Source organism: Necator americanus, chromosome V (genome assembly GCF_031761385.1).
Source record: "Necator americanus strain Aroian chromosome V, whole genome shotgun sequence".
NCBI classification, from domain to species: domain Eukaryota; kingdom Metazoa; phylum Nematoda; class Chromadorea; order Rhabditida; family Ancylostomatidae; genus Necator; species Necator americanus.
The window spans coordinates 25426111-25452437 of record NC_087375.1 but is presented as its reverse complement, the minus strand read 5'-3'; the positions used below and the strand labels follow the sequence as shown (position 1 = coordinate 25452437).

General features: G+C 43.2%; 4 protein-coding genes across 8 annotated transcripts; all 4 read right to left on the bottom strand.

Moving 5' to 3' along the window:
• Positions 1 to 16: 16 nt before the first annotated feature.
• RB195_015154 (uncharacterized protein) lies at positions 17 to 12195 on the bottom strand (the record flags this gene model as incomplete). 3 transcript variants are annotated; one of them, XM_064205728.1, is made up of 10 exons in its annotated part: positions 17 to 141; positions 4493 to 4645; positions 4698 to 4872; positions 6282 to 6405; positions 6901 to 6940; positions 7003 to 7177; positions 8341 to 8417; positions 8517 to 8694; positions 11701 to 11918; positions 11997 to 12195. In XM_064205728.1, the coding sequence occupies 10 exons, from the start codon at positions 12193 to 12195 to the stop codon at positions 17 to 19; spliced, it is 1464 nt and encodes a 487-aa protein (XP_064061609.1). The 3 variants fall into 3 exon arrangements, with proteins under 3 accessions (XP_064061609.1, XP_013303908.2, XP_064061610.1); XM_013448454.2 differs by lacking the exons at positions 11701 to 11918; positions 11997 to 12195 and adding exons at positions 9342 to 9424; positions 9486 to 9585; XM_064205729.1 differs by lacking the exons at positions 17 to 141; positions 4493 to 4645; positions 4698 to 4872; ... (3 more) ...; positions 8341 to 8417; positions 8517 to 8694 and having other exon boundaries at positions 11620 to 11918.
• On the bottom strand, positions 11350 to 11595 carry RB195_015155 (uncharacterized protein; the record flags this gene model as incomplete). Its single annotated transcript, XM_064205730.1, has 1 exon — positions 11350 to 11595. The coding sequence occupies one exon, from the start codon at positions 11593 to 11595 to the stop codon at positions 11350 to 11352; it is 246 nt and encodes an 81-aa protein (XP_064061611.1).
• Positions 12196 to 12242: 47 nt separating the features above from the next.
• On the bottom strand, positions 12243 to 12935 carry RB195_015153 (uncharacterized protein; the record flags this gene model as incomplete). The annotated part of the gene is made up of 1 exon (XM_013448452.2): positions 12243 to 12935. The coding sequence occupies one exon, from the start codon at positions 12933 to 12935 to the stop codon at positions 12243 to 12245; it is 693 nt and encodes a 230-aa protein (XP_013303906.2).
• RB195_015152 (uncharacterized protein) lies at positions 12243 to 25001 on the bottom strand (the record flags this gene model as incomplete). Of its 3 annotated transcripts, XM_064205727.1 has the most annotated exons (17): positions 12243 to 13014; positions 13065 to 13204; positions 13383 to 13504; positions 13585 to 14395; positions 15688 to 15785; positions 15886 to 15994; positions 16593 to 16659; positions 17714 to 17818; positions 17864 to 18003; positions 18188 to 18298; positions 18352 to 18439; positions 18516 to 18592; positions 18734 to 18796; positions 19623 to 19703; positions 19990 to 20146; positions 20248 to 20378; positions 21016 to 21156. In XM_064205727.1, 17 exons carry the CDS (start codon positions 21154 to 21156, stop codon positions 12243 to 12245), a joined length of 3213 nt encoding a protein of 1070 aa, XP_064061607.1. The 3 variants fall into 3 exon arrangements, with proteins under 3 accessions (XP_064061607.1, XP_064061608.1, XP_064061606.1); XM_064205725.1 differs by lacking the exons at positions 12243 to 13014; positions 13065 to 13204; positions 13383 to 13504; positions 13585 to 14395 and adding exons at positions 14901 to 15017; positions 24850 to 25001 and having other exon boundaries at positions 20065 to 20146; positions 21016 to 21157; XM_064205726.1 differs by lacking the exons at positions 12243 to 13014; positions 13065 to 13204; positions 13383 to 13504; ... (11 more) ...; positions 20248 to 20378; positions 21016 to 21156 and having other exon boundaries at positions 13535 to 14332.
• Positions 25002 to 26327: the final 1326 nt, after the last annotated feature.

Sequence of the window (26327 nt, the reverse complement as noted above, 5' to 3'; positions counted from 1 at the left end):
TTGCCCAAACTTTATGCTAATACGGAACACAAGTCTCTGTACTTGGACAAGGTGGATTGTAACAGCTGTTGTCGTCATTCTTGAGTTCGCATCTCTGCGACGGTGCACAACGTTTGTAACAAGCGGTACGACGTGGAGCATCTGTGGTGCGTGGGATTATTCGGGAGTGTAAAATGTACATACAAAACTTTGCATAAACAAATTAACAAAGGAAACGTGCACGTTTTCAATAACTTTTACTTTTATTTGATGCATAAATCTGACCCATAAAATGGCATTACTCAAAGGATACTTAGCCGAAGACTGTGTTGCTCAACAAGCACGACAAACTTTTGAAGATCCAACGTAGTGGATGGATCAGAACAGATTCCGTTCTGTTTACCTTAACATCTGATGATATAAGCAGAGCGGTACGCAGCCGTCTGCGAAAAGCGGATCTATAGAACGAGTCGTGGAAATACCACCAGCAAACCTCAAGCGTCAGCTGCTGCGTAACCGTGTGTTTGACCGACTCTGCACTACTCCCAGCTGCGTGATTTGCACGTATGGCAGAGAGAGCATGGTATCAGGAGTAGTGTATCGCATCACGTGCAGGTTGTGCAGTGATGATAACATAGGGAAACAGGACCCCTGTTGTGTATTCGGGTCAAGGAGCATCTAGATGGACTCGTAAAATCTAAACTCTCCACCCCGCTCGGAGAACACCGTAGAATAAGTTGTCAGAACTCCGAAGTAGAGGTATAAGTTAGTATACTATCGTTCGAGTTCGAAGTCATAGGACGCAGAAAATTTTAGAGACATTTTGGATCACTGCCAAAAGTGCAAAAATGAACAGGAAGAATGAGTGTATTGCGATCACGTACGAACTACTCCCATCTCAATTTTCGTGCGGGTTTTGATCTACGGGGTGGGCCGTGAAGTTTGTATAAAAACCCTCATGATTCGTAGTTCTGGTACGTGGTGGTCTGTTGCGTTACTAAATCCAGCAAGTGAGGTAACCACTAATGTGTTGCTGTTTCAGTTTACCCACCTTTTTTATGCTTTCTGTAGGGTGATAATTCGCTTGAGAGAATAAATAACTTTGATTTTTCCAGGCTCTGACGAAGGAGAAATGCCGAAACGTTACCTTTTGATAAGTATCCAGTCTTGGCCACAGTTCAAGCAAATCAATAAAAGCTACGGTATTCACTACGCCAAGATTCAAGTACACTCGAACATGGGCAATGCTAGTATCTCATTTCAACTTTTAAAGGATTCTTAAAGGAATTCTAAAGAATGTTACTTTGATATACGGACCTCCCCCACTAGAGGGATCACAGCTGGTTAGTCGCGAAGCTACGTGGCCCCGAGTGGCGGATAGGGTGCTAATCGCGGACCAAACGCGACGTTGTGCCTGCCCTGAGACGCATGTGGATTCAGAAGATGGACTCTCTGTTTCTGCTGAGCCAGGACTGACTCATGACATCCTTGTATCCCGCACGTCGGTCCGGCCAAAAGCCTGCATTCAAGTGACTGGGAGGTGCAAGGAAGGCGGTTTGGAGTTGCCTCCAACAAATAAGCTCCACATGTCCACTCCGGGAGAAAGCAACGTTCTCCCAAATCCTCAAAGGACTTGAAGCTTACAACCTGCCCACGGCTTTTGAAATTTTACGCATGTTACAATAATAAGAAAGAGCATCTTAATTCCGGAGGAAAGCCTGGTACGGCAGCGCCAGGAAAGGCGGAGTTGCAGGAGTCATGTAGGCTACCGAAACGGAAAAGGACTAGGATGACCATCTGGACTTATAACGCCCGTACACTTGCATTGGATGCCATTGAAGAGCTGATACAGGCTGGGAAGTTTAAGTGCGACGTCATCGGACTGACCGAAACGAAGGAACGCCACCCACTGAACGCCATGTTTGAGACTGGAGAAGAACTGTTCCTAGGAACATGCGACAGTGGAAGAGTTGGTGACCTCATCAACACGAATATGGTCCACTTGCCTGAGTAACTTCACATCGGGACCCACGACCTACAGTACAATGAGCAGGGGAGAGGCTCATCGAATTCAACATGGCTAAGGCCGCCCATGGGAACTCGCAATTCGAGAAGCCCTCTTGTCGACGCTGAACGTGAGAGTCATCCGGTGGAGGGTACCATACTGAAACTGACCTGATCGTCGTCACTGAAAGATTTTGCCTGACGGATGTCGCTGTTGCGCCAAAGTTTTATACGGAATCGCGCCATCACCTCCTCCGGTGAAGATTTTCGTTTACCCAGAGAGAAAAGAAAGCCGCGAAGTCCCAGAACTATCGTTAACTGGGATCTTTCCGCCACGCTAGCCGGCTTTTGGGAAGATACCCAATGGACAACATCGACGAGAAAAAGACCTGCTCGTTGAACACCTTCACGACTGCACGAAAAAGGCTGAGAGCTTTAAGACCACCTAAAGACGCCTGTCTCCGCAAAATCTAGAGCTGATAAGTTAGCATGGAGCTGTACGAGAAGCGGACAACCAGGAACTCACGTCCAACCTCACAAGGTTTTGCAGAGAGGCGATAAAAGAAGACCTCAAAGAGAGCAGAAGTGTTGGCTGAAACTGCAGGGGCAGGAAAGAGCATTCGCTGTGCCCGTCGAGAATTTGCCCATCAAAAGACGAGGATGAGTGCTCTCCGGAATCCAAAGGGAACAACCATTGTATCGAGGAGGGGAACGGAGAAAATCATCTACGACTTCTCCTCTGATCTCTCCGACAGCCACTTGCCTCCTCACTATCTGAGAGAAGACGAAGATGCCATTCCAGAGGTTTTCCCTTCCAAAGTACGACATGCTACCATGGTAAGAAATCGCACGGCACCTATTACCGACAAAATAAAACCAGAACACCTGAAGGACCTTCGGCCAGTACTCATTAACACCTTGACGAGGCTCATTACATGCAAACTGTTTTGTTGCTGTTGCTAGTTCCTAAACAGTGGAAGACCATCAAGATCGTGTTGTTGTACAAAAAAGGAGATCCGCATGACATCGGCAACTATCGCCCAATCTGCTTACTGTTTGTCATCTACAAGCTCTTCACAAGAGTGATCCTTGATAGGATTGAAAAGTGTTGGACGAAAAACAGTCATGCGAGCAAGCAGGTTTTCGAAAGGAATTTAGCATGATTGACCACATTCACATTGCTTCGAAACTCATTGAGGTATCACGGGAGTACAAAATGCCGCTCTGTCTCACTTCATCGACTTGAAGAAGGCATTCGACTCAGTTGAGACGGAAGCGGACAACCAAGGCGTCCCTACTCAGTACATAAATGTACTTCGAGAGTTGTACAGCAAGTTCACGACCGGAAGTTCGCTATTTTGCAAGAATATCATCATTGACGTGAAGAAGGGGGGGGGGGGGGGGATCAGACAGGCTGGTACAATCTCACCCAAAATATTCACAACCACCCTCGCGAACGCAATACGAAAATTGGAATGGGACGATATGGGAATGAAGGTTGATGGTCGGCAGCTGCACCATTTGCGCTTTGCTGATGACATCGTACTTATAAAACCTAGCATCGGCCAAGCGGAACGAATGCTGATCGAATTCGACGAAACATGTAGATGCATCGCTCTTCACCTGAATCTGCAAAAGACGATGTTCATGCGGTTGGGATAGGTTTTCGATGCCCCTTTCACACTCAACGGAACGAACACATTCGAGTGCACCTGCTACGTTTATCTGGGTCGGGAAATAAACGTGAAGAACGACCTGACCCCTGAGCTGAGCAGGAGGAAACGAGCGGCTTGGGAAGCGTATAAGAGCATTGATGATGTCAAAGAAGACCAGGAACACCAGACTAGATGCTCACCTCTTCAATGCCACCGCACTTCCTGTTTTGACCTATGCTTAAGAAACCTGGGCACTTCGCAAGCAGGAAGAAAATTCGGTGAGCGTCGTCCTTCACGCAGGTGAAGGATTCGAAGCTCTGTCTTACGTCAGCGATTCAGGATCAGAGACGCCGCCGAGTACAGTAAAATAAGTTGGGCCGGACACGTGATGCGTTTCCGCGACAAAAGTTGGACCAGAGCCGTGAACGACTGGGTTCCACAGGATATTAAGCGCACTACAGAAAGACCGCCGACCCGCTGGTCAGACTTCTTCACAAAAAGCTTGAAAGCTTGAATTCTTGAAGCTTGAAAGCAGTGTTTGAAATGCTCTTCGTGTCCCACGCGAAAGGGGAAACCATTGGGCGACTCTGATACGCGATCGGAACAAATGGAAGGATTACTGGTGCTCGCTCGACTAGATCGAGAAACAACGGGAGTCAAGATGATCAAGTTGATCATTTTGATGAATGCTTACGAGGAGATTATGTTATTTCACGGTTTGAAGTAATTTTAAAATAAGATAAATAATATAAAAGGCAACGAGCTGAAATGCTCTAAAAATTTCAGTGTTTTTTATCTCTTATAGAATGCATTCATTTTCTTCCAATTTCACAGAGAAAAGGAGCTGATCTTACCACTTTGAGGGGCGTTACTCGGACTTCCAGTAGAGTAGGCGGGTGTCGAAGACCCATAGTTTCCACCCCCACTCGACGATACACACACACCTTGTTGACCTTGTGCTTGACACACTGTTCCAGCCGAACAGCTCACGTACGAGCACGGATCAACTGAAAAGCTTTATGATAATATCATGCTTGCGTTACTGATAGTTACACGTACCTTGCGGAGGAGTACCCGGCTGAGTTTTCGTGATAACTACCGTTTTCACTGTCAGCTTTGGTCGGTACGTTGTTTGGCACAGATTTTGTGGGGTGCATACAGAGTTGATCCGCGCGAATCCGGCATTACACTTACATTGACGCACGCATGGTTTCGGTTTAGTACATATATGAACCTGATTAGATTAAAGATTTCAAATATGAAATGCTGAGAATCTCAGTTATTTCTAAAATGTGCTAATAAAGAATTATCATGATATATAATAACGGGCTTATTCTGTCTTATTCTGTGTGTGTCAGTCACAAAAATCGAAAAGGCGGGTGCGACGGCTCCTCCGGCGTCGGATAGGCGCGCCAGCGCCAGATAGCTATAATATGGGGTGCGACGAGGCCCACGGCATCGGGTTGGTGCGCCGGCGCCAGTTACCTATAGAAGGGGGCGCGACGGGTCCACCGGCGTCGTATTTTCGCGCTGGCGCCAAGTAGCTATAATATGGGGTGAGACGGATCCCGCGGCATCGAGATGGTGCGCAATAACTTCGTATGCATGTCGCAAAAAGTAAACGGGATGTTTCATAGCCGTGGCCACTGGGCGCGTTGCTTTTCACCTTTATGACTCTTTCGCGTGTCTATTTCCTTCTCCGTTCGCCCCAAGTTGGTAGCATGCCTTTCTCAGAAAGTGCAAACATGCATGCAAACGGCTGCTTAAATAGTAGCGAACAGTTTACATAATCTGACGTAGAACGTTATCTTTATCACTAGGATAAAGTCTTCCACGTCATTTTGTGCACTGATAACTCTTGGAGGGAAACAGGAGGATAACCCATATTTTGAGTAACACTTTCAAATTGTGTCTACATTATATTGGTATCGGCGGAGTGTTTGAAGCTGAAGTTTGAATATTCTCCAAATGTAGAACTGAAGCGGTTAGAAAGAAAACTATGAAATATTTTGCCTTTATTTATAATTTAAAAAAGATGAAGAAAGATTGTTAGGGACAAGTACACAAGTCTAATTTCACAGAAAATGGCGCTAATACTGATTTTCGTTGATCAGTGAAGGGGAGCGAAGCGAACACCACCGAAAGTCTGAAGTCCGGCTTTAGCCGGACATTCAGACCGGTAGTCATATAACACAATCGCAAACGGTCAAAGAGCTTTTCAGGTGGATGTGCATCATCAACTTCAACTATCAGAAAGGACAGGAAGTAAGTTGGGATTTCTTTGCGGATCATATTACCAGAAACAGTTCTATTTTTGCTTTTGGCTTTTTCAAGCACAAATTAATGCAACCTGTTTTTTGTTTTGTTTTAATGCATTTTGTTTTGTTCTGCTTCTTCACTACATTTTTCTTCTCAAATTAAGCTAAAAGCAATGAAGCATTGAAAGAAAGAAAGAAAGAATGAATGAATGAAAGAAAGAAAGAAAGAAAGAAGGAAAGAAGGAAAGGAGGAAAGAAAGAAAGAAAGAAGGGAAGAAAGAAACAAAACCGAATTATGGTCAACAAATAAACAAAGAATAAAAAACTGATTCTCTTTCTTGAAATTCACTAAAAATGAATGAAAAAGGATTCGTTTAAGGCTTACTGGTTTCGGAGAGTTCCCAGGTGAACAAATGTCCTCGCATCCACCGCACTGAGTGAGGAATTCATTTTTTGGACACTTCAAAGGCCCTTTCCTCGGAGCATCTTGTTGGATAGGCGGAAGAGGACTGTACATGAATGTAAATAAGAAAAGAGAAGCACTGAGAAACTGATAGTGTTTCTATCTACATAAATGGTGAGTACCATCCTAAAAAAGAAAAATAGCTAGAAACAGCAGGTGCGTTTGAGCATAGCTTAAAAGTGAATAACAGAAGAAGCAATTTTTTCTTCTCTTCTGTGGGAATTCGTAAACGAAGTTTACACTACATATTAATGAAGGTCACTTTGGTATTCTAAATGTTACTGTTTTGACCAGGGGAATCGAGTCGCATGAAGCCAAAGTCGAGAATTGCTTTGGGGAAAATGAGTGCGTTTTGCGGGCGGAGAAAGTCCGTGGGTTGTGGTGTGCATTGAGCTCAGCTATGTCAAAACAATCTTATTTTTGTGAAACGTTTAGAGTTTCGGAGTTGTTTTAGAGTTTCCAGATATTTTTAAGTGTTCCAAACTGTTTCCACCTTTTTCAGAAGATATTCAAAAATGTAACTGCATAATACTCTCCTTACCCGCAACCTGAGCCTCCGGGCAAGTTCTGGTTTACAGGGACTGAAACATTTAGAACTTTTCATGTGCACTCAGCTAGCATCGATTTATGGATTCATACTTACTCTTAGAACGTTCCTTGCTAGAGCCAGTATCTTGCTGGGGTGCATAAGTAACTGTGGCAAATGTGGCACCAGTGGAGGGGTATGATGGTGTTGATGGTGCGGTGTTAGCAGAGGAGTATGACGGAGAAGACGCAAGAGTGTAAGCTGTGGGGGTTGGTGTCGCCGGTTGAGAAGGCTAAAATGTGTTCAGCTTTTTTTATTGAAGAAGACTGGCCAAGTTACGACGGGGAGCATAACTGTAATAATGTTTTGGAACCTCAATGGCTTGCTGAGAAACATGAAAAGGAGGAGGGGGTCAGGAAAAAAGCAAAGCTGGATTATGTTTGACTAGGTTGATTGTTAACTTTTGTTTCGAAATATAGTAAGGAACTATGACAAAATGCATACACCATATCGGATTGGAACATTAGACGAAATAAAGCAAGGTTCGCATGGCGATATTCAGTGGATGAGAAAAAGGGCTAGGATTGAGAGTCATTCCTACAGAACGAACAGGAATGAACTTATCGTGCCATGTGGCAACATTACCAGACAATTTGCTGAAAATCTCACTTTAAATCCACTCGTTCCATTAATTATTGCTTAAGAAGGCTGTATTCTGACGGAAAATGAAGAAGATGGGTAAAATGTGGATAAATAGTAGTATCGGTACTCACTGTCTCTCAAACTGCTTCGTTTTTCTTGTTAAGTGCACATCTCTTCTTAACAAATCTCTTTAAATTTTAGATGTTGAATATAAATATGTTGTTAGAACAGCAAAAAGACCACGATTTAGTAAATCAGGATCTGATCTGTTTAGCTGACGAGACACAATCAAAGGAATGACGAAGTGGAACCGCGTCACGCGAGTCCATTAGACACACTGCACGCTTAAAGAATTCGTTCATCGGGGAGCTTCATCACTAGTCAGTTTGAAATTTATTCATATTTGTTCTTTTCACTTATACTTTTATTTGTCTATTTTTTCACAAACGGTTGTAAAGAGTTGATTTGTTACCCAAAGCGGACAGTTTTTTACACTTGATTCAGTTGATTTCGGAATTAGTACCAAATGTTTAGCATATTTGCTGTATGAATTGCAAGCTAGATCCGACGTTTTAGCTCTTACTATAGAGAATCCCTAACTAAAAATCTTTAACAAGCGCTGTCTTTCAATCTCTTCTTGCATTCATCAGCAACCCGAGAGTTTGAAAATTCTCACAGTGTGCTCACTTGATTTTTTTGTGTATCTCTATTGGTAGAACTGGTTCACTTCCTATTTTCTTTGAAAACTTTTTTCTTTTCTTTAGGAGAAAAGTTGTTAGTTAATTTCTTAGACTGAAACCTAAAGTAACGTACCACAGTGCAAACAGCTCTTCCATTCTGACTTTCACATGTTGTTCCGTAGGCGCAAACGGTTGTAGAACATGGATTACCTGGAAATTAACAATTATTTAGTATCCATCATGTACTTGGCGCTTAGATAGACGGATGCTTACGGCTTGAGCTTGTAAACGTATGATACATAAACAAACTTGGAGGATAAGCAGGAGGTGTTGGTTGGGTCACATATTTCACGACTGTCTTCGTCACCGTCAAAGGATCGCACCATGTCGGCCTAACGCAAGTGCCGGAGAATTGACCTTTTTGGTTTTTGCGATGCCATCCAGGGATGCATCCACAACCCGGGGTGCAGACTTTGCTTTTGCAACTCTGCAAGGTTCGTGCAGAGTAGAACAGTCAACTTATGGAAGTTTAGAATCTTTGAACAAAGGAGGTCAAGATCACAACGACAATCACGTGAGTTGCGCTTTGATGTTAGCAGCTGTGAAAACTGTAAATTTAGAGTCACGAGTTGACCGCTCCAAACAAACAAAGGTCAACGTAGGTAGTAGTAGTGTTTTTGACTACAGTACTACTTTTTCAGGTTCTGGTAACTATATAGACACGGTATAACGCAATATGACCTTACACTTTAGCTCATACCAGACCAAAATTTATAGGTTACACAAGGAAATTTCCCACAATTTGCTTAAGTTTTAGCCAAATCGAGATCTTCCACTGCCTAAATTCACATCCTACAGTTCTCTCTGACACTATTTTCAATTATTTGATGCTTGGTTTTCCAAACATCCCCATTGATTAATTTCTCTTCAATGTTATCTTCTTCCTACAGCGAAATGTATGGTATTGTAAAGCAATCCCTATTTTGTGAAACACCACCCATATTCATCACCAAATCCAGGATTTCCATAACCTCCCAACAAGAAAAGCGAAAAACTGCTGCCGAATCGTCGCGGCTTATACAAAAAACAAAACTGTAATCAACTCTGAGAATAAACAGTATAAAACCAACTCACCGGTGTTTTCTTCTGAACCCAGTCTGTGCATGTGGATTCACACGGCTTACAGGCAAACCAACGCTCATTCCTTGCAGGGCATTCTTGCAACCAATAATGTTATCCACATGTCCAAACTCATGCTCATGGATAAAATCCGCTCACTTGGACCATCCATAGCAATTGGCACTTTTCCCTTGGGAGCGTCAGCATAATTAGAATCTTCTTGGTAGCCCTCTTCGTAAGACAACACTGCTGTTACCATCGAAGTAAACGTAAGAAATGACAGTTTCTGGGAAATTTTGATTGACCGACAGTTTTTTAACTGATCTAAGCAAACGAAGCAGTGAAAAAACTCACCATTACAAATCTGCAAAACGCCACACTTTGATGGTTATTTATTGCTTTTTAAATGATTTATTGAGGCCATTAGCCGAAGGTGTGAAATTCGCAAGATCCTACCGTAGAGATAATGTCATTTTGGATACAAATAGGATTGTTTTGATGAATGATCGTTGGTTTGCAGCGAAAATGCCCGTCGAAGATTTATCGCTCTGATCCATATGGTAATATTCGATAAAATGAGAAAAAAGTGTGTAACTCTCCCTTCTTCTTCCTTCTTTTCCGCATAGGCTCATCGAAATTCTAAAATTGTACTGATATTTCATTGAAACCTTATGTGATGTCAGTGGTATCAAGATATGTTCGCGAAGGTTCTTCTCTTCGGTTTCATCTCCAGCAAGTATGTACGGAATGCTCGATCTGTGTTTCTGGGAAAAAAATTTAACCATGCCTCATAACATTTCGTGTAGAGGTTGAACCATAACAGTGCTTGCCCTAATTCGCTCAATCATCGTCGTATTTTCATCGTTGAATGTCCCTTTTTAACTTGAAAGATATTTCTGGATGGTAAACTCCTAACTTGACTTCGAGTGAAACTTCCAGACACGGTGCGGGTGGAAACGGTAATTGAGACCAAAAAAGTATAGGATGAAAAACCATTCACCGACTTTTGTAAACTGATAAAAATAGTTCTAAGCTCATCTTTTACTCTATTTTTCTCATCATTGTGAAATCTTCGCTTCGTTAACTTTTAAAATTATTTCGAATGTGGTTATTATTCAACCTTGCCGCAGAGTGTAGTCGTTGCGATCACACTTCGTGAACTTGCCTCTGAAATCCCTCACAGTTTCGTCCAAAAAGAATTGCAATAGTGGGAAAATTAAATAGCAGAAATGCATCCTATGAGCGCTTGCTTCTCTTCGCTTCGGATGAAATTGTCCAAGAGGAAAAATCTTTCGTCTTCTCATTTCTTCCTTCCCAGATGGCAATCCGTCTTTATCTCTTCATTTACGCTCTATCGAAGGTGAATGAATGATCTTTTATGGTATTGATCATCTAGTAAGAAAACGACAGCATGTAAGTATTTAGTTGAAAAAGTTTTGAGGGTTGTCAGCCTTCTTTTTGATTGAGTGTTCGTCCCCAAGTTTCTTCCTTCTTTGACGATTTTAGGTGTTCCACAGTTTGAAGGCAGCCTATCACGATTTTGACGAGGTGCGAACCACACCACGAAAGCGTAAGGTTCGGATAATAGATTGCGGGACCCAGTGGTGCTCCGGTCATCTTTCTCTAAAAAAATTGTAAAAAACGGCGTGGAAGACTCTGTCATTTCACGTCAAATTCGTGGTATGCTGCCTATAAGTTAACATTTTAGCTTTCAGTTTTTCCGTTAGGTTGTAAATGAGATAGCAAGGAAAGACACTGGATGGTCTCGGATGATCTCACGTTTAGAAGTTTCGACCTTCCTCACACATTCTTCACTCATAATTCCCTGAATGGTTAGGTCCCAGGACAGTTTTCCAGTCTTTACTGGGCGTTGTCTTGTTAAAATTTATTTAACGATAATTCCCACCGTTTGCTTACTTTCTCTCATGCAATAGATGCTAACCGCTGCCATGAGGCCTTGTTTCTGCTGCCCTGTATGGTTAACCCGAGACAAAGGAAAAGAACTCCCCAAAGAGATTGCTGACTAATGCTTCTTCTTCCTAGCGTTTGTCCCGCGTTGCTGCAGGGTCCGCTTTTCTGCTTCTTGTCTTCCATTTGGTTCTATCCATTGCATAACAAACGCACACAAACGTGCATCTATCATATCCAGCTTCACTCGGTCTAACCAGCGAATCTTTGGCCTCCCACGCGGCCTCACTCCTGAAACGTCGGGCTTCAGAGCGGTTCTGGCAACAGAATCTTCCTCCCGCCGCAAGACGTGCCAAACCATCTCAGTCGCGCCTCCTTCATCTTCTCAGTTATCCGGACGACGCCGAAGATGGAACGTACAGTGTCGTTGGATACTTTCTCTTTTAGCGTTACACCTATCGTCCACCTCAACATCCGCATCTCCATAACGTGGCAGCACTCTTTCCAAGGTTTTCGTCGTCGGCCAGCACTCGCATCCGTAAAGGGCAACAGGACGCACAACCGTCTTATAGATCTTCGACTTCAGTCGAACAGGGACTTTCTTGTCGCACAGTACCCCTGTTGCCATGTTCCATTTCATCCATGCAGCATTAACACGTGCTCGACCTTCTTGATCAATGTCGCCTGTGGAAGTCACTTTGGATCTAAGGTACTTGAACTAGTTCACCTTGTTTAATTCGGTGCTATCGACACGAATTGAACCATCCTCTATCCTTGGTCCGCACTCCATGCACTCAATTTTTGATGTGTTGAGGCGCAATCCATATTGCTGCAGCTGATCCTTCCAAGACTGTACTTGTTTCTGAAGATCATCTCGAGACTCCGACGCGAGCATGACATCTTCGGCAAAGAGTAGAGTCCACGGGTGCTGCTTCTGGATTTCCTTCGTTATCGTGTCCATGCACAGGATGAACAGCAGAGGTGAGAGGGATGAACCCTGATGAACCCCTACTTGTACAGGGAATGGCCTGCTTGTTCAAGCAGCACATCGTACAACTTCGTATAAAGCAGCTTCGTCCACCGCACATATTCTTCTGGTACTCTATGCGACCTCGTAGACATCCACAACAGCTCATGTGGGACACGGTCGAGCGCTTTCTCGAGATCGAGAAAAGCAAGATGCACACTGCGGTTTTTCTCTTGATGTTTCTCCAGCAGGTTTCGGACAGCATGGATAGCATCTATAGTGCTGCGGTCCTTCACAAAGCCGCACTGGTTGAGTGAAACGCTAACAATTTTCCTCAGACGAGCTTCCAGCACACGCTCAAAAACCTTCATCGTATGGCACAGCAGTCGTATAGGTCTGTACGAGGTGCAGTCAGCAATGTCTCCTTTCCCTTTCCAGACAGGCACGGTCACGGAAGTTTGCCAAACGTCTGGAGTCCGTCCTTCTGCAACGATCTTGTTAAATAGAGTTGCGAGCCACACGGATCCTCGATCTCCTAGCAGCTTCCAGACATCAGCAGTTATGTCATCAGGACCAGTTGCCTTGTTCGACTTCATTTTTGCGAGGGCAGCACTGACTTCGACGGCAGTAATTGGTAGAACAGGACCCTCGACGCTGGGAACAGTTGGGATGGGAGGATGACAGAACTCTTCGTTATACAAGTGATTGTAGTACTCTCGCCACCTCTCCAGCATCTGACCAGGGCGGCGCAGAACGGCTCCATCAGCTCCCTTAACGATCTTCGTGTGTTCCACATCCAACGTTGAGCGATGACTAAACGATACACTGCCCACTCGCCTTCTCTGATATCAAACATGTCGTACACTGCCTTGTAACGGTCCGACTTCGCCTTGGAGACTGCCTTCTTAGCCTCCCTCTTCGCCGCTAGGTAAGCACCCCGGTCTTCAAGCTGACGCGTTCTCCACCAGAGCTTATACTTGGACTTCTTCTCACAAATTGCCGCCTGAACTTCTTCGTTTCAAAACCACGTAGCCTTTTGTACCTTGGGCTTACCTAGAGTCGTCTTTCCCAGAGTGTTTTCCGCGGTCAAGCGTATAACGCTGGAAGTAGAAGACCACATTTCCTCCAAACTACGAGTAGGGTGGGGAAGTGTAGATGGACCCACGGACGCCAAAAAATACCTCCTTTCGATCCTTCAGATTCCACCATTTGATGCGCTCTGTTTCAGTCCTTGGATGTCTCTTCCTTGGACTGGAGATCTTCAAGTCCATAACGAGCAGATGGTGTTGGGCAGCGACATGGTCTGTAGGGATGACTTTTGAATCCTGTAGATCTATCGGCGATCTCGTCGGCGTAACATCCAGAAATCTATTTGTGTTTCACGACTGCCGCTGGTGTACGTGATCAAATGCGATTTTCTTTTCCGATACTGCGTGTTAGCAATGATCAAGTCACTTGCAACAGCATACTCCAGGATTCGCAACCCGTCGTCGTTACGAGCTCCATAGCCGTATCCACCATGACAACTCTCGAATCCGTCTTTCCGAGGACCGACATGTCCGTTGAAGTCTCCTCCGATTAAAAGTACTTCTTCGCCTTCCAGGGATTGGACGTACTGCTCCAGATCCTCCCAAAAGCTTGCCTTCTCTTCTTCACTACAGCCCGCCTGTGGCGCATAAGCAGAGACAACTCGCAATTCCACTTCTCCTGTTTCTACTTTTACAGCCTTCAGGCGATCCGATAGTCGATCCACTGCTGTGACGCTGTTTCTAAACGACTCGTTCAATATGATACCAACACCATTGCGATTTGATGTGCCGTGGTAGATGAGCTTATAGTCATCGCCTAATTTCCCTGACTTGGAGCCTTTCCAGCGAGTCTCCTGTACACAACATATGTCAACACGGCGTGTTCTGAGACTGTCTGCCAGTTCACGACTTTTTCCAGTACGCGTCCCAACGTTAAGTGTTGCCAAGCGCACTGGATATTGATGGCGATGGCGGACTAACTTCTTTGGCCGGCTCCGTCCTCTAGCCGGTAGCCCTCGCATATTTGCCACATTGCCCGGGCGAGGACAATGCGCGTCACTTCTGAGGTACGCCCTAGCTTCTGAAGAACACATAGTAGACATTAGCAGTATGACGCGACGGGGGCGTTGTCCTCGGTCAGCTTGTCGCACTAGCAAGCTAGCAGCCTGGCACCGGAATCATCGTACTACCTTCTCACTTAGCTAGCCTGTAGCCTTGGCCCAAGGACCGGGCTACTAGCCGGACACCTTTGTGGCATGGTTGAACCTGCCGAGACGAAGTCTCGCCACCATAGCTGCCCGACGGCCAGGGCCACCGCTGCGCCGCTTTGAAGCGTGAGGTAGGATTTGCAGCAGTGCTGACTAATGCAAGGAGAAATATTTAAAGGAAACATGGACAATAAAATACATGGGCTGCTACTGTAGAAAAAAAAATCGATGCTGATGAGGAATTCACTAGCCTTTTTACCCGTTCATAAAACACCGATGTGCGTGTTTTACACCTTTCTTACTTGCAAAATTTCAATAACATTACCACAGTGACAGTTTGCATTTGTGTTGAAGGAGATTCATGGTTTACGAAGACTTAAAGATTAAAAAATTCTTGCAGCACATCTAATTGAACATTTTTATTAACAAGAGATTTTCCGATCCAAGAATTGTAATTAATGCATTAAATTATTGTGTAGAGTTGGTGCAGCGTGTGATGCAGTTGTTGAGAATGAATGTGCTCAGGGAACAACGTCAGCGCCGTTTTGACCATTCTGAATGCTTCATCGTAACGACCTGTCTGAAATGAAAAAAAAACAGTATTTGAAGAGCATCAGTAGAGAGTAAAAATCAAAAAATAAAAAAAAAAACTAAAGTTTGAAAATTGATTGTGTGTTTAACAACTCTGGTATTATGATAACTCAGTTTCCTCAGGAACTTGGCAATCGAAGGGTTGAGTTCGACTCCAGAAGAGAACCTGAACCTTCTCAGCGAGCCCATCAAATCCAACAAAGTGTTTGATCGCGTAGGTCACATTCAGTTTCACCTCTTCCATCCTTTGAAAGGGGCTATTTAACCGAAACACGTGGAAGCTCAAGAAGCTTGTATCAACGTTTTTGGGGTGTTTCCATGTGGGTCCATTTCTGATCTCGCCTGTCTATCAGGATCTCTGAACTTTTTGGAGTTCTTCGTAGGATTTTGAATAGTCTTTCACAAGAAGCCCACTGCAATTCACCACGGCTTAGGTGTCAATCATAACGTGTCTAGTGTACACACACTTAAATACATTCTACCCGACGAGCACTTGCTAGCACAAGGTGAAGTGGCGATCGGTGGCGCCTATCAGGTGTCCATGAAATCAATGTATTTCGTTCATATTTATTTTAAGTACCCCTTCACAAGACGAATCCATTGTTGATCTGCATTCCACTAAGCGAGTAGGTTTCTGTAAAAGATAGCAAACAAATTACCTGCGTACATAGCAAGGCAAGGTTGAAATGCGGCTCAAAAAGATGTGGTGACTTGGCGATAGCAGAGTGGTACAGCGAGCGAGCTTGATCGAGTTTACCTGGAAGTTCTTATGTGATGAACAAAAGTTCTCCAAATCATCAAATATAAAATACCAACTCCTCCGAAGAACGTATCATCTCAGTTAAGCTGGATCTTACCTTCCATTTGGCGTAAAATTCCCAAATTCACCATGGCTTCTCCATGTTCGGAGTCGGCTGCTAGTGCCAGTCTAAAGCACCTACTCGCCTGCTTTCTGTCACCGATCGCCTGAACAAAAAAGAAGAAATCAATGAATGACAAAAACGGTTTCATCTGAGGCGAAAATTCAGTTTAATTGGGGAACTATAAAGCTATTTCCTCTTCTGCATTGTGTATGGGGACTTCCTGTTGATGTCGTGCTTATTCATCGTGTACCGTCGTGGCGCCTCATTTTTGGCAACCGCCAAGCGCCATATGAGGGGCTGCATTCGGTGCTAGTATTCGCGTCTCGAAGCCGTCATCGCACAGCGCTACATATCTTATAATTTTGTACGGCTGGAGCCACTTTAACCACTAAAAACACTACTTGAATGCAGTATGTACCCCTAAGCGAAGGAATGACAAAGAGGACTCCTCCGCACGCATCCCGTATGGATTCGGAAGGGCTAGGAATATGAAGCAACATGGCTCATGCGCTAGCATCTCTCAACACCCATGTTGTTGTCCTTGTGGAGCTGATCCGGGGTACGATAGTGTATATTTGTCTATTTTCATGTACGGTAGTAGTAGTAGAAGGCAAAATAATAAAGCGTTCTGATGTTAAGTAAAACTAAGAAAAGTAATGATAGTAGTGAAAACAGTAAAATCGGATGAAAAAAAATCTTACCAGCATAATATGTCCAGTGTTGTACCAGATCTCACCAGCAGTTTCTTCACTAGCTGTGGAGTGGGCCCTAAAAATGCAGTTTTATTTGTGTTAGCCTAAAGACAACGCCTTCAGATTTTCCAGAAATAAAGGTCGTCCCACTTTGGGGAAGACCTTCGGTACACTCGAGTTGACTTGAAATCTGTGTTCTCGTGTTTTCAATTCTTTTTCGACATAACTAATATTTTTGCAAACAGTGCCTTAGTAAAAAGCACGTGTGGTTAGTCAATAAAAAGATGCAAATAAAACGGCAAACAAGAAACTGATAAGAACGAAGGTATTGTGAGAACTCGAAGAAAATTTTAATTTATTCCGTCGGTTTTAATGCACACCTCAGGTCACTCGTGAGGTTGATTTGTGAGAACGAAAAATACGAATGGCATTAGAAAGAAAAGTATCCTCTCACCTTTCTTACTGCAGATAGAAAAAGCATATCGAAAATTTGAAGTGACTGTATGCTAGTGTTTGCCCCTAAACTCTTTTTATGCCCAAAATAGAGAAGTAGGGTAAGGTATCTACAGGCGCCATGCTGTCCTTGGGAACATCATCTGGCAACTGTGCGGCAGATAGTGATATACATATTTATTTGGTGTGGAAAGACTTACTTATACCTTTTAAGAAGGGTAGTTTGAAGCAAACATAACTTTAACTGTGAAGTTACAAAGAAACTGAAATATAAATTTGGTACAGAGTGAATTCTTATAGAAAATTTCGAAAAGAGTGAAAATAGGGTATTAGGCGAGACATTGCTCATAGTTGCACTCCACCAATCACCGTTACTTCATAACAACCGCCTAAACATATTGTGGAATCTCCTTTTGTTAAGATTACGGTTCTTATGAACGTTCCAACTATAACGATTGGAATAAGGAAGTAGACAGGAAGAATAGACGTGAAGTCGAAAAACTGCAGGGGTTGCTGTGGACGAGCTGCATTTACTAGACGGGCTGGCGTCGTGATAATAAAGGATGTTGAGCATTCAAGTAGTCACGTTGTTTGTTTGCCGAACGTTATTTGTTTGCTTTTTGTTTGTTTCTTTTTCTTTGATTCTGCGCATAGTACTCGATGTGGATTCTTCCTACCTCTGCATGGAAGACAACGCGAAATCGAACTGTTGGCAAGCAAAACAGCATAGACCGATGTTCATCATAAGTTCTGCGTTGTTTACACCCATTTGCATGATTCTCCTGAATAGGATTAGAAGGTTTGCGTTATTAGGCAATCGAACGGACCTGTAGTAACGAAGGGCAATTTCCGGCTTGTCATCATAGAAACAATTAGTGGCAATGCAAGCAATCGCTTCAATATTGTTAGCTTGAATGTTGAGGATTTTCTTGTAGCACTCATTTGACTCGGTCATTTCACCGAGGAGCTGTAAAAGACAGGGACTCGATTTCATGGAATAATTAGTGGAAATAGCAGTGGTGGTCCTACTGGTTTAAATTGGAGCTGAAGAAAGAGAAAACGAACGAAATTTAGAAAAATCCTTGTATTTATCACAAATAGATGGGAACAAATTGTATACCACAGCAACTTTTCCAGAGATATTCACGAACCTCTTTGTTCCTTGCCAAACCAGTCAAGAGTGTGACGTCGTCATGATAAAGCGCTAGACCTTGTTCATAGTACTTGTTTGCCACTAGGGGTTGGTCAAGACGATTGTACACCTAAAAGTTTTTCATATTATTCGCATTGCATCAATATTTTTCAAAAAGGGCACCTTTGCAAGGTAGGCATGTGTTTCAACCAGGCGATGGCTCCTCAATGAAGAAAGAAACTGCTTCTCTGCATCCTGTAGTAGCCCCAACCTGAAATACTGCCCAACTGATTAATAAATTATTGCGAACGGCACTCAATACATCCCGCCTAAGCAGAAGCGCTCACCTCAAGTAGCATTTTCCCAGCTGATTTTTCCAATACCAGTCTTCGTAGTTAGCTGTTTTTGTTGCAACCGCAGCAATCTATAATTGTTTGTGTAGTATTTTAAGTCTACTCTTCAACTGCACGCTTTCATCGTTTGACAGAGATTTGCTTGCAAGATTGGTTGTCAGGTCTGCAGAATTGTAATGGAAATAAACCACTGGTTACCAAAAATAACACACCTGATGGGCAGTCTTGATGTCAGTTTCGTGATAGAATACGTACTCAAAAAGTTGTCTGTTCACCTGAAACGAAGCGTATATTACTTCGGATTTATTTACGTATTTCTTCGGATATTGCTCTATCCACTTTATATTCTCCTAGTTATTAGTTTCTAGACAGAAACCACCAGAGAAATTAAAATTATTCTTTTGTCCATACATATGTAAAGATGCAGCTTTTATTCTCTACACTTCCTCAATAAAACCTTATTTGCTTCACTTCATGCTGCTACTAGATGTAAGTACTCCTCATTTTACAATGCTAGGGATGCGATTTTTGCCTGAACTTCAATTTTCAAAGATTGTTTCTTTTCAGCTTTGTTTGTCATGTAAAATCAATGCCGACTATGTTCAGCCAGTGTGTGCATCTCTCACAACTCGCACTCTTTCGCTGCTCAGGACACAGCGCTTTTTCACTCTTCATTGCTCCAATCCAAAACTGGATTCCTACTGAGGGAGCCCATTCCGCACCAACTTTGAAAAGACTTTTCATCCAGATGACTTCAATTTTTTGAGACCCCTTTTATCTGAAAGCTGTTATTCCCGGAACTCTTCTTATATAATCACAAATTGGAAAGAATGGGCTCTTACAGATACTGCGGGGACAGCCATAAGTAAAATATGTGTGGACCTACGAGCCAACATCGAACACAAAAAAGATTCTGAGCAGCAACGTGAAGTCAAGAATTGAAGTGAAGCGAAAAGCTCATATTAGCATTGTTATTGTTGTGCTGTTTATTGTTACCGTTGTTATTGTTATTGTATTGTTATTGTTTATTGCTGTGGTTAAGCGGGTGTAATCATGTGGCAAGTAAATCTAAAAAAATACGTGTACGTAACAAGCACATACATGTGGATCGGCTGCGTACTTGTCGACATTAAGACGAGCCAGATTCACGAATGGTCCATCAGCACTTGCAGCCATAGATGCCTGTACCAGAACCATAGTAATTTCAATGAACTATATAAGAGTATAGTAGGGTCAAAACGAAATGAAACACGGTGCAATTGCGTACGTGGCTTCTAACGAGGCGGTGGGCTGTAGCGTAGCAATTAGGAGCTCTGGCACCACCCATCGCTGCAGTTTGCGACGGTGTCACCTCGGTTCCAACTGCTGCTTCCACCGCACCATTTCAAACGCATACGCAAATGCACCGCAATCACACTTGTGATTCATGTCGTTTTGACCCGACTACTATATGTGCAACAAATAGTACCGTTCCCAATCGCAACTGCCTGGCCGATCCGCTGCTAACAGCTCTAGCCGTCCTTGCGGTGCGGCTGGTTCGTACCGCTTGCTCCATAGTGCCGGGACGCAGTGAAGTCAACGGACGAATTACTCCGGACAGAGGTCTTCCAGCAGTGGATGTTGGCCTAATATGAGAAGGTAAGCTTAGGAAACTAAGAGTAACTCTGGAAATTGCCTCATAATTGGATTCATTCCCTTCGCGGAGGTAGTGGGTCTCTGAAATGACGTTCCTGGGCGAGCATTGGGAGCGATAATATTCTGGTCCAAAAACGTCTCTGCGATCCCAAGTTCATCATTTTCGAGTTCGTCTACATACACAGGATCAGTGAGACAAGTCAGTTTGAGGGCCCAAACAGCCTAAATTTTTTTGAATATAAGTAAAAAGGAGAATGCACGCAGTATCTGAACAAGCGACTTAGAGTCAGGGTAGGATGTGTTTAACAGCGTGGTTGTGATACCCCTTGAATGCAGTTTACCACGAATCTGGCGTGGTGAGGGAATGAAGCTGGAGATGGAGAAGTAGATTGTGCGGTCTGATGTGGTTCCGCTCCTCTCCTGTTGGTCGTACAATGGAATTGAGAACAACTTAGGTTTCTGGGTACACACGTTTCTTTATGCACGCGTTCCGGTACCCTCAACACCCTATTCATTGGTTTTACTTGAATGGGCTAGTGAGTTCACCTCATTGATCTTCGACCGCACGCACACGGATGCGGCGCGGTAGCACGGTGCAGCTGAAATTGTCATAAAACATCTTCCACGCCGTTCTTCACGTCAAATACTAAGAGATGAGAGGAACTACTTCGCATCAGCAATCTGGAAGCCCATCTCAGCTTTTCCAGCAGATTCCCTCACCGCGTCAGATTCGTGGTGAGTCTGACTGAAGGAGGAGAAGGTATATGACAAACAGAAAAGAAAGGGAAGAAGGAGAGAAAGTGGACTGCAACAAATGCGTTGCCCTCTTCCGATGGACCACATTTGAGCCTGATTATACCTGATCCAGCGGATTCTTCTCCAGTAGTTTAGTGCACTCCTCTTCACAAGCTTTTATCTGGTTATTTCGATAAAGGCGAAGAGCTTTGAATAGTCCCTCGAACTTTGGAACCTCTTCTCTCAAAACAGTTTCTTCGACCATGCTGAAATATTCCCATTTTGCAAGTCAAATGGATTTTAGAAATCTTATTTGGGTTTCTAGGGAAATAAAAAAATGGAGCGTCATAACTAGCACTACATTTTACTCACGTTATCACATTTTACTCACTTTTAACGAACATTCAACCAAAGCTGAGAATCAAATAAGCTGTATTGAAGTGGTAGTGAAAGCGTTACGTGAATGAACATTAAAATAGTGTTTATAAAGCCACAAATAAAAGAAATTAATGCCAAAAATTTGATCTCATTAATCAGGGCTGCGTACCTGTCTACTGTTGTACCGTCCGAATATTCGAGTTCTTGCTCTGAGGTATGATTTTCACGTACGCTTCGTTATAGAGTTCCCAGAATCCTTTTTTACAGACAGCTTACCGGAACAACGTCCCTCACTTTGTGATTCTTATCAAAACGAAATTTTGACTGAAGTAGTGGAAGTTAGGATTACTTGGAAAAACGCAAGGATTTAAAAGTGCACATGTTTATTTTACATTTTCAAACGGATAATCTATATGAATTTTCAGCCTTTCAGTCTAAAACAGCTAAACTCCCTAGACTAGTATAATTTCTGCTGTAAGCCAGATTTCTGCATAAGTACGTGTGTTCGTTGCATATAATTAAAATATGGAAAATAAATATAAAACACTAATTACATTGATTTAACAATTTTGATTTAATCCGCCAACGATCGTTGAAAGTCTAATAAAGGGAGAATAGAACGAGGCTGTAAATGTTTTACATTCTGAAATAATAGAGAAATCCACCAGATTATCGGAACTCATCAAGAAGCGAACAGGTCTGTCATCAAACGGGACGTGTGTTTGGTTGTCGCGTTTCCATAGCAACAGACATTGGAAGAAAATGGGAAGGAAAAGTGGAATTATATGCTTTCAAACTAAACTTTCACTTATTCGGTGAAAATTTATGGATATTATTGTATTCATCAGTACTGCAAATGGTTTCTGAAACAATGGATAAAAAAATGGGAGGAAAGGAAGGAGGGCGAGATGCCTACCACTCTTGTATGCACTTTGTGTTCGACATTGGCCAAAGCATTTTTCAACGGCTTGGGTTCTCTTGTTTTATCACCATCACTTTTTTTTTCAGTGAAGCATGACTGCTATGATCTCGTCATCTATTTATATGTGTCATTCTCGCATCTTTTTTGTTGATTTTACATTTGCTTCCAATAAATATGCCAACTTTGCGACAACATTCGAGGCAGTACTTTTCTTTAAAAAATTACGACATTCATGCAACAAAAAAAAACAGCAATTTAGTGTATTCGTGAGGCGTTTCTCTTGACGTCTATAAACGATTAAGCTATGAACACAGCGGAAAAGTTCGGACATGCCTGACATCTTCAACAGGCATGCCCGATTTTCCTCATGATGTGGAACAATTCTACGTCACTGCCCTGCTTACTCGCTCTGTGCCCTATATTTTGACATAGGGTCCTTGTTGCAGAAAGACAGCCAAGAGATAAACTGCCACAAGCGTATAGAGCGTTCTAATGTTCTAATGAAAGTCAAACATTCTTTCCTCACGTACGCGCTGCATCTACATCATTACAGTTTTTGTATCCTTTCTTGTTTTTCTCTTCCCTCTCCTCAGTCGAAAGTAAATATGCTGTCTCCGGCCCACTCAAAGAAATAACAACCATTCTTCATAGCTTCTTCATTTCTCTCCTCACTATACGCGCTACATCCACATTTTTACATTTCTTGTTCTTTCCATTTTCTATAGTGACTTTGAGTCTTCAACGTGCTTTGCCAAACAAACTTCCGTACAATGCTTCATATCCTGTAGAGGTCCATTTTCTTTGAATCCTCTACAAGCAGTTGTGCAATATCCAGAAGTGATCAGACGACCAAGTGTAATAGCTCAAAAACGCGTGTGCGAAAAGCCTAAATCCGCAGAAGAGATGAAGTGTAATTATAGCGGAAACACATTCTCCTTTCCCAGCAGTGAGAAAGCGTAATAAGGCAAACTTTTCCTTCTTAATAAAACCTGCACTAACTATTTCGCGCATATTTTCAGTATCTGCATGGGCACCATACTGGAACAATATCAACAGCATCACAGCATTCTCGAAAATTATCCGCCTTTTCGTAGAATGCGTAGACTGTGGCACAACTTCTGGACCCAGCTGGAATTAACAGTGCACTACCAGAGGGAACAAGGTTGTGAATTAGCTATCCCGCGTCGGCGCACCAATCCGACGCCGCATGACCCGTCGCACCCCCTTTTTCGAATTTCATGACACACAGACAAACACACACACACACACACACACACGGATTAAGTTCCTTATTATATACGTCTGAACGTCCGGCTAAAGCCGGGCTTCGGAATTTCTGTGGTGTTTGCTTCGCTCGCCTTCATTGATCAACGAAAATTAATATCAGTGCCGTTTTCTATGAAGTTGGACTTGTGTATCTCCAACAATCTTTCTTTCTTTTTTATACTATAACTCAAAGCGAAAGGTTTCGCAGTCTTCTTTCTAAACGCATCAGTTCTACATTTGGAGAACATTCGAACTTCAGCTTCAAACACTCTTTATCAATATATTATAGACCAAAAATTAAAAAAAGTTAAATTTAGAACTATCACTCGAAATAAAGGTTCTCCTCCTGTTTTTCCCAAACAGCCATCAAAGAATGATGTTTAGACAAAAAATGACGTGAAAACATCACCCTACTGATAAAGATAACGTTCCACGTCAGATCGCATAAACATCTTGCTACTATTTAAGGAGCCGTTTGCATGCGCGTTTCCACTTTCTGAGAACGGCATACTACCAACTTGAAGCGAAAAAGGAAATAAACAGGCAGAGGAGTCATAAAGGTGAAAAGCAAAGTGCAAGTGGCCACGGCTAGGAAACATCCCATTTACCTTTCGCGACATGCGCACGGAGTTATTTCGACGTTTTCGACCATTTCGACGCCTGTGGACCCGTCGCACCCCCTTCTATAGGTATCTGGCGCCGGCGCACCAACCGGACCCCGGTGGACCCGTCGCACCCACTTCTATAGGTATTTGGTGCCGGCGCACAAACCCGACGCCGGTGGATCCGTCGCCCCATATTATAGCTATCTGGCGCCAGCGGGGCCATCCAACGCCGGTGGATCCGTCGCACCCCCCTTTTCGAATTTCGTGACTGACATACACATGCGTGACAGAATAAGATCGTTGTTATATATCATGATCATGATATTTACTACGTGTGAACTGTTTATGTAGCCTTCTCGCCGGTGTAATTAATTTGTATTCATAACCCAATATTTGTTGATTGGATTATGGGTCGATTGTTATATTGATACTGGTCATAGGTTTGTCTGAAAGTACGTTTGTAACCATTGATAATATCTCATCATTTGTAAATACCTAACAAGTAATAATCACAGTTACAACGAAGATCCATACAACAACTGGAAATAGTTACTCACGAATATTAGTTTGTTGCAAAAACAATGCGCGTTTTCAAACATTCACTTCGAAACTCTATTAATCGCCTCAAAATCAACTTCATCAACCGAAGTAAAAACCACTACTGTCCGCGCACTGTTACCAACAAACAGAAGTTTGCTTATCTCCGATGCTTAAAAGTCCGAGCTTTTGTTGTCAACGAACTTCCTGAACTCGTGTTCGGCACCACCTTGGTTTTGGAGGATCTTACCTCTTAGGCAGATGTCCGCAAATTTGTAAAAGTGATAGTGTTGGTGAAACGTCTGGCGGATGTGGTGGGTGAGGCAGAGCCTCGTAGCCTAACTCGTTCAACTTCAGCAGCGCCACATTTGAATTGTGCAGCCGAGCATGGTCCCGTAACATCAGGCCCTTTCTGTTCACTAATGCAGAGCGAAAAAGTTAGAGTTTCCGTTGCATTTCGTACAGTTCTTTGCACTACTTCTCTGCGGTGGTGGTCTCGCCAGATTTCATGGTGCTGTAGTAGATTACACATGCAACACGCGACTACACAGTCAACATACTCTTCTTAGGGGGCACTTTCGGTTTCGGGAAGTGCTTAGAATCTTCTTCCTTGTCCATCCATTGAGCTAGACACCTCCTGGTGTCATGAAGGATCTACTTCTTAGAACAATACAATCGAGAAATGGATCGTTCTTGTTGCATAACAGATCTCAAAACGGCTGTTTTTTGGGACTCGCTCAGTTTATGCGGCACCCAATTGTTCACCTTTTTCATCTTTCCAGTTTTTTTTTTCAAATGGCGGACGACTGCTGAATGGTCAACGCCTGGCTTTTGCAGCTTATCGTGTTGATTTAGGCGGATCATCTTCGATGATTGCCTTAAGCAATCGTCGTCAACTTCAGAAGGACGGCTGCGACTTTCTTTATCATCGAGGCTCACATCACCACAACGAAACCTTTGGAATCGACGCCCTACCATGGATTCGGTGGTGCTTTCTCAACGGCGAGCGAGCAGCAACAGCGTAGATATTTCGAGCTGTCTCCGCTGCAGCCCTGCCCAGCTTGAACTCGTAGAAGAAGATTTGGTGAAAATTTGGCCTAGACACATTACTATGCCCAGCGCTAATAGCCCCAACGAAATGCGCCACAAAACGCTATACGGCTTCTAATATTGAAGATGGATGTAGTCGGAAAAAATTTGTCGCAAAGATATGCAACAAAAAACGTACATTATTTATGCACCAACCTAATAGCTACGTAGATTTCCCAGAAAGAGAGCATTTCAGGATGACTCCCACGTTAAAATTACTTCTTCCCATGATTGGAGCATTTATGCTAAGAGAGACAGTGCATAACTATAACAATACATGTCCTCCAATGAGAATCGTATGTATATTCACTACCATTAACATCTCCAAAAAAAGAGGAGAACGTTCCTCTACCAACAAACAGGCAACTTTGTGCTCTCGTGGGAGGATCGCCATCATTTTCCATGATTGTTTTTTTTTTCATCTGAGATCTACCCGCTGTGCTCAAGGTGGTATCGCTAGGAGTGAGTTTAGATACCGCCATTATTTTCCATTGTTGTTTTTTTTTCCTTTCGTAAATGCTTGACCATAATCTTCTATTGAAATGTAAAAATGCACATTCTCGCAACTTTATTTGGGATTAAGTTGATCGGAGGACGATCATCCGAATAAAAACAGTTGAGCCAGCCTATAGTTGCGAA